The 8362-nt window shown below is 40.7% G+C and overlaps 1 protein-coding gene across 1 annotated transcript; it reads left to right on the top strand.

The window, feature by feature from the left end:
* Window positions 1-579: 579 nt before the first annotated feature.
* LOC109424270 (probable hydroxyacid-oxoacid transhydrogenase, mitochondrial) lies at window positions 580-7493 on the top strand. The gene is made up of 5 exons (XM_019699360.3): window positions 580-736; window positions 802-877; window positions 937-1145; window positions 1203-2028; window positions 7173-7493. The coding sequence occupies exons 1-5, from the start codon at window positions 684-686 to the stop codon at window positions 7395-7397; spliced, it is 1389 nt and encodes a 462-aa protein (XP_019554905.3). The 5' UTR covers window positions 580-683; the 3' UTR covers window positions 7398-7493.
* Window positions 7494-8362: the final 869 nt, after the last annotated feature.

Here is an 8362-nt window from a genome sequence, read left to right as displayed (position 1 = left end):
AGATAGTGATCAGAGTCAATGTTTGGTTTACTGTACCTAGTTCCTCACATCAATGACATCCGAGAAGTGCCGGCCGTCCACCTATGCAAGCTCTAATTTAGTTTCAAGTTTCACCATTTGTGTGCAACTAGGTGTGCTTAAGTAAGATGTCTTTGTGTGTAAAGCAGGTGCTTGCTGATAGACAGACTAGCTGCAGCGTGTCAGTAATCTTCTCAGATCGTAACTTCAACCGTCTGCAGTTCACAAGCTAAAATACTCACTCCCCCGGGTTCATTTAAAGTCCTGACCAGTGTTGTTAACATTCGACACATTTAACTAAGTTCATTTTGTCCGTGTTCGGTTGTCAGCTTATTTTGCTACATTGCATCAGATAAGATGACATTTTTTTTTCTAAATCTAGCATTTTCAAAAGATTGAAGATTGAAATTGCCACTATGTCGATTCGACATAAAGGAAAGGTGAAAGCTCCCAAGTTAGCTTTCTGAAACGCTGACCAAACTCACCACTAATTGAACGCTTTAGCCGGCTCACGCATACATCCCACAGGCGCAAGCGTATGATATAGAGTAGGTGTTTTCGGCAGTCGAAAAAGCTTAGAAACAGCTGAGTCGAATAAGATAATCCAGTGAATGAACCTAGCTGCGATATTACTGCGAAAATTTTCTTCAAAATAGCATTTCAAAATGATAGGTAAAGGCAGAATTTCTTCCCTGATGAGAGTGATCTCCGGTGGATCGTAAGCTCGCATAACATATCCAATGGGAATTATTGTTTTACTATTACCCAACTTTTTCATTTCAGATGTAGCTGTCCAGCCCACTCTCGACCATCATCAGCGACCCAAAATGTATCCTCGGGAAATGAATACGCATTTGAAGTCAGACAACTTCAACCTTTGAGCTCTGTCGAAACAAGTCTAGCAATAATCTATTTCAGATGTCATCTTCGACTATTCGCTACGGACCGGGAGTTAGCAAGGAATTGGGACATGATTTGCAAAATTTCAATGCGAGGAATGTTTGCGTTGTTACGGATCGAAATGTGGCCAATCTTGGCTCGGTCAAGGTAGCTTTCGATTCATTGGCACGTTGTGGAATCCAGTACCAGGTTTACGATGAAACGCGCGTTGAGCCCACTAACGAAAGGTTGTTGCTAGATAATGCTCTTCGTGATGATCGATCACTTATATTTTTTTTTTTCAGCTTAATTCATGTTGCAGAATACGCTCGTCGAAATAATTTCGATGCATTTGTTGCCATTGGAGGAGGATCGGTGATCGATACCTGTAAGGTGGCCAACCTATTCAGTGCCGATCGTGAAGCAGAATTTCTAGATTATGTCAACGCTCCGATAGGCAAAGCGAAGGAGGTTAACGTAAAGCTCAAGCCACTAATTGCAGTTCCAACCACGGCGGGAACTGGTTCGGAAACGACTGGGGTGGCTATTTTCGATTACAAACCATTACACGCGAAAACAGGTATTTCCAGCAAATATTTAAGGCCACAGTTGGGACTGATTGATCCACTACACACCCTCAGCCAACCGGAGAAGGTGGCTGCCTATTGTGGTTTCGATGTGTTTTGTCATGCTTTGGAGAGTTTCACCGCAATTCCGTACACGGAACGAGGACTGGCTCCGAAAAATCCAAATCTTCGTCCACCGTATCAGGGAAGTAACCCAATTTCCGATGTTTGGGCTCGATTTGCTCTGAAAGTAATCAGAGAAAATTTTACATCGGCTGTGTTCAACCAGGATGACCTTAAGGCTCGATCTAACATGCATCTGGCTTCGACTATGGCAGGAGTAGGGTTTGGCAATGCCGGGGTTCACCTTTGCCACGGTTTGTCGTATCCCATTTCAGGACACGTGAAAAAGTTCGTACCCGATGGATACAGTGACGATCATCCAATCATACCACATGGACTGTCGGTGGTGATGACGGCTCCGGCTGTTTTTAAATTTACTGCTGCCACCTGCCCTGAGCGTCATTTAGAGGCCGCTGAGCTACTGGGTGCAGATGTATCGAAGGTAAGGTTATCCATATGTGCACGTGGTATTTTTTTTTTCTGAATATTTTCTGGGCATCCCCTCTCCCCCAGCATGATCTTTTGTTCATAAACACTTTTTTTTATCAATTTTTTATGGACCATGATCGTTGCCTAACTATGCTGAGGTGGTCTAAGTTCAATTCCCGGTCGGTTCAAGCTCTTTCCGTGGTAGGAATATTTTTGACACCCTTGGGCTTACGTAGCATTCATAAGGTACGTCATTCCCAAAGGGGGCAGGAGGTTTGAGAAAGTGTGACAAGCAATAAATTAAGTATTGGGAAACCCTGTACGAAAAGGTAGTAGAGTTAAAAATTTCCAATTCGAGGTGTTAGAGACGCAGGGTAAAGTCTCTATAAACAAAAAAAAAATCGAGGTGTTTTCAGGGACGTTTCAGGGGATTTTAGGGGGTTCTCAGGGTCGCTTTTGTTGGTTTGACGGGGCTTCAGTGGCGTTACTGGGAGTGTCTTGAGGTTTTAGGAGCCTTGATGGGAAACAGGGGATTTAGGGACGTTACAGGGGGTCTGAGAGGGTTTCAGGGACTTTTCGGATACGTTTCAGGAGGTTTTCAGAGGATTTTCAGCGGGTGGCAAGGGCGTGCAGCTCCCTGAAATGGCTTTCAGAAACCCCTTTTAACGTCGCCGAACAAAGTTTCTCACACCGGTGAGAAAACGACAAACATTTTTTCGTCAACACTCTACGAATCACCTATGTTTTTTTTTAGACCTGATCAGGGATGGGATCATTCATTTGCAAAGAGTTACATTCACTTGCTTCTATCTCAGTTCAAAAGAATGCAATCCAAATGAATTTAACCTTGTAGTTTTATCTGAAAGTTTGCCGAATAACATTAGAGTTGCACACGCATATCAAAGTCGTGAGCAAGCTGTGAAGCCAACTCTCCACGCGGTGAATTTAAATTACCTTCACGCCGTGGAGAGTTACGTTTGCTGCCTTCTGCTAACTTAACCCGGGAGCGGTCGCGTCGTGTACTGAGTACACGCACCATGAAAAATGCACGCATATGGTACACTGCGTGAGCGCGGCGTCACTGCAGGTAGTCAAAGACGCGACTGCTCGAGGGTTAATTATTGAAACTATGCTAGAACATTGTTCTACAAAGTTTCAGGTAAAACAAAAATATGTGAGTGTTCCCTGTTCCATACATTGATTTTTGCTACGATGTTTCTGAAGCGAGTTAACAGCAACTGAATGTAACTGATTGCAAATCAATCGTCCCATCCCTGGACCTGATAGTAATAAAAGTGGTATTTTTTTGAAAGTTTGTACATTTTCTTCGTATTTTAATGAATCCTCAGCAATATTTTTTTTTGATTTCTGTTAATGATTTTCAACTGCAGTACTTTGAAGATCTTTTTTTATTCTTTATAGTACTAGACGAGTTTTTTGTAATCTTCTTCTTCTTTATGGTTTTACGTTCCCACTGGAACTTGGCCTGCCTCTCTTCAACTTAGTGTTCTTTGAGCACTTCCAATACTATTAATTGAAGGGCTTTTTTGCCTGCCATCGTATGAATTTGTATACTGCAAGCACAATGATGCATTATACCCAGGGAGTCGAGAAAATTTTTCCGATAGGAACGGGAATCGAACCCACCGTCTCCGGATTGGCGATCCATAATCTTAACCACTAGGCTAACTGAGGACCCTGAGACTAACTGAGACTTACAAACTGCTCAATAGACCCAGTGGCTAAACCAAGACTCCCGGATAACTAGCTCAGTAGCTGAAACTGTGGAATTCTTAATGATTGGTGGATTAAAAGAGTGTTTTACAAAGTCTATGTGGGATTTATTGAATTAAGTATTGAGGTTGGGTGTTTGAACTTTATTGGGCTATTGCTACTAATATGGGCTAGTTTGTGGTAAGGATTGTTGTTCTGGTACGTACCGGGGCGTTGGCGTTGCTGGACGTTGGCAAGCGCTCGCTGCAGCAGGTGAGGTTTGCTTCGGCGGTGGTGAGTTGGAAGATGGCGACTTGGTGGCTTGGTCTTCGCGCACCTAAATGGCGGCGGCGCCGCTGGATTGGGCCAAAGGCAATGGCGGATTGCTATGGAGGTAGCCTGGGGTTCTACGGCGTTCCCTTCGTTGACGCAATCGACGGGCCACGGACGAGACCGTATTGGCCACGCCGAGAAAGGTTCTCCTGGGCACTTAGGACTTCACGGTCCGAGACTACGGCGGTTATGGAGCCTGAGAGGAGGTCCTTGACGGTTAGACCAATACCAACGAAATCGTTGGTTTGGCCAAACGTGCACAGTTGGCTAGGGTAATCTGAGGATTATATAATCCAAACAAAGGTCCTGAAGACCAAAGGCATGTTAAGCAAACGGCCTTCTGGGTAACTAGCAGAGTTAATTACCTGGCTGAACAATTTGCCTCGCACTGTGGTTCGCTTCAGGGACACACACGGAACTTTGGGCACTGTAGGTACTTCAATCACTTGGCTCAACTGTCTTGCACGGACGCCGAATTAGTATTGATCAATGGCCGACTCCCCAAAGTTATATTCATCCAATCCATTCATTTTCCATTTGTTCCATCCTCCCTTCACTTTCCTTCCATGTTGATTATCACCACCCATCCATTTCTAATCCTTTTTCCTTCTTATCACAGTTGATCCTATCTGCCCTTTTAAGCCCGTTGATCCCATTCATTTAACAAACTACACTCTTAGAAAAAATCTTGTAAATTTAAGTTCACTTGGATGCACATAAAAGGAGCGGCCCGTTTGAAATATATTTACGTCTTCTATCACAAATAAAGCCGAGCTAGCAATCGGTAGAGCCGAAGCGAGAGATAAAACATATGTACACCGTGTCCAATAAGTTCTCATACAAAATACAAATTTAGAAAATATAATTTTATTGTACATCTGCGTTTCATATTTTCAAAATGAATGCATGTATTGAAGGGCCACAAAATACTGATTAAATATAGCATACGGTTTAGAATAACATTATTTTCTATTTGTTTTTATAAGCCTAGCAGTACACTTCCGTTTTCTGAAATCCGCTTGCTTCGGCACGCAAGAAAAATGTCCGAAAAGTTGTTCATTCTACGGTAGCTAAATAGAGTCGTCCACAAGGTTAAATTTTGAGTTTATATCCCAAGTATTGTACCAAATGGATATACTAAAGCTGAAACAATACAGTTTTGGTGATGATATGGTAAGAAATTTGCTATTAGGCTTCACTTGAGCTGATTTCCTTGAAAATGTTCGTTATATAAAAGATAAACATCATAAAACGTAAATTTTGGATCAAATTTACCACAATAGCGTTTTAGAAGTGAGAATGTTGTGAATTGACAAGATATGATACAGCCATGCTTCTTTAACACAACAAATCTCATTAAAACAGGTAAATGGACATTTTTGTTTGATTCACGTTTTATTTTGTACAAAATAAAATGGCTTCGTACTCCACCAATACAGAGTCTCATATTTTTTCTCTTTTGGCCTTAGTTACTTCTAGCAATGGTGAGGACAGGAACCTAATTTGTTTTAACTTTAAACCATTACTCGTTAAAATGTAACGAAGTACCAAAGAAATGGCGTGCGTGCCAGCTTAAATGGACTTACGACACATAAGCGATCAGCAGAGAAGGATAAAGGACAGTTAATTCCAAAACATATGCTGCATTTAATCAGTGTTAGTTTGCCTTTCAATAAATATATTTACTTTGATAATCCTCATTACAGATGTGAAATGAATCCAATTTGATTTTGTATGAGAACTTATTGGACACGGTGTAAGTAAAATAATGAACTGGATTCGAACTCTGGTCCGCTGATTGAGAGGCACGTACTATACCTCTCGGCTGTATCACCGAGTTGTGAAACATACGATAAATGTAAAACTGTTTCTACCTATCTGGTCAGTTAGGTTTGTTGACATCTTGTGCAACCAACTCAAACTCACATGATGGATGTAAAATTGTGTCAAATTTGCCATTCAGTCATGAAATGTTTACGTTGATGGTTTACATCACGTGTAAATTCCTAATTTTTTAAGAGTGTATAAAATCTATAAAAACACTACAGTTTCTGAACAAATGCATAAATTAAAAATAACATTGGGATAATTGTAACTAAACGGTTACAACCCTTAGACCCTTCTTTTGTAACCCTTAGCTGATTATCAATAAAATTCTTGGTGGTACTCTGATTAGGTCCACAAACACATCCGCCTTCATATTATATTATGTATGGAGAGAATCATCGATTTTTCAATGACTTCTTTACAATTTCTTGGCAGATTCCCGATTAAACTTCTGTTAAATTTACATTGAAAGTGGTGTAAATAGAAAAATGTCATGACATTTTTTCCATGAAATTCCACGACATTTTCCATGACCGACCCTGAAAATCTTCGTAATTACTAGGGAAAATGTAAATTCGCGGCAATTATGCGATCATATTTTTAACCGCTTTTTAACAATTTTGTATGCCAAATGATTTTTTTCCTGGTTTTGTGAGACTAATACTAGTTTCAACAAAAAAGTAATAAATTTGAAGAAAAATAAAAAATAAACGTGCATTTACGGATTCTTAAATAACATCAAACTTCAAAAGTTATTTGTCAATGTATGACGAAATAGTGGAAATTGATTGTACGGTATTTACAACACAGTTTTGTGAAATTTCGCGGTTTTCGCGGCTTCCGTGAAATCATAACCACATAACCAAAATTATTTGCTATGTAATTTTCTGTAAAAAAAAAAAAGAATTTGTTAAGTACTGTTATTGAGAAATATGACAATTAGTGCAAAACGTGATAAAGGTACCTCTAAGGAATGTTCTGCTGTATACAAATGAAGAATTAAATATAACTTTTGAAACTCGTCATACAGCAGTAATGCAGCAGGATATGTGTGAAATGACGTTTGTTCACGTATTCATTCGTAATCGGCAGAGATACAAATGTGTGCCCATACTTCTGGAACACCCTATATTATTCAGCTGAAAGAATGTGCCAAATGTCGTAGTTTTCTCAATTTTTTCTGCCCAAAAATAACTTAAATATTGTTTGATTTACATTTTAGTTTAAATTACCAAGAAAGTTATCTGAATAATCTTTAACTATTCCACTATCATATAACTGCAGGCAAACCGCGAAGACGCAGGTGCAATACTTTCGGACGTGGTTCGTCAATACATGTATGATCTGAAGATTGAAAACGGACTCAACGGTCTAGGTTTCACCCGAGACGACATTCCAAGTCTAGTGAAGGGAACCCTGCCGCAAGAACGCATCACTAAACTAGCACCACGTGCTCAGACGGAAGAGGATTTAGCGAATCTGTTCGAAAACTCGATGGCTGTCTACTAGGTAATATCACATGGCGATTAACCTTTGGATCGTAAATAAACTACCATGCGTCTCCTTCGTTTAAATGGGCGTTGGGCAAAACAAGAATCAAATTACAGTCTAGACTCCTACTACACGGTTGGTTCGGGGGTGCAGTAGGAATCCGTGTTGTGGGAATCACAGTGCTTATGGGATTTCGCCTAATTGGGGGTGTGAGCGAATATCTCAGGCGTATTACAAGATAGCACCATACTTTCTTTGGCAAAGTTGTAGTACTAGAATAGATCTACCACACAATACCAACTATCATCCAATTAGTTGGCAATTTGGCCAATAGAGGCGCTATGTAGAGGTGGTTGCTATGTACACTCGCCAATAGAAGCACTCATAAGTTATCACATGCGATATCTCTAGATCTACTTTATTTGGAATAATGCTGTCTTCGACAAAGTTGTACAGTAGGTCAACAACTATCTGGCGATTTAATAATTAGTTGGTGATTTCGCCGCTAGGTGGCGCTAGTTGTCAAGTAAAGCTTCAAACTCCTCAAACGCTATCTCGAGATCCAGAGCAGATAGCAAAGTGCCGTCTTCGGCAAAGTTCTTCAGGAAGTCAAGAGCAATCTGGTGGTTCAACAATAAGTTGGTGATTTCGCCGCTAGGTGGCGCTAGTTGTCAAGTAAAACTTCAAACTCAGCTATCTCGAGATCCAGAGCAGATAGAAAAGTGCCGTCTTCGTCAAAGTTCTTTAGGAAGTCAAAAGCAATCTGGTGATTCAGCAATTAGTTGGTGATTTCGCCGCTAGGTGGCGCTAGTCGTGAAGTAAAATTTTAAACATCTCTAGCTCGGGATCCAGAGCAGATAAAAGAGGGCCGTCGTGGGCAAAGTTCTTCAGGAAGTCAAGAGCAATCTGGTGGTTCAATAATTAGTTGGTTATTTCGCCGCTAGGTGGTGCTAGTTGTCAAGCAAAGCTTCAAACTCCGCTAT

The sequence above is a fragment of the Aedes albopictus genome, unplaced genomic scaffold, assembly GCF_035046485.1.
Source record: "Aedes albopictus strain Foshan unplaced genomic scaffold, AalbF5 HiC_scaffold_168, whole genome shotgun sequence".
Taxonomy (NCBI): domain Eukaryota; kingdom Metazoa; phylum Arthropoda; class Insecta; order Diptera; family Culicidae; genus Aedes; species Aedes albopictus.
This window is presented reverse-complemented; position numbering and strand designations above follow the sequence as displayed.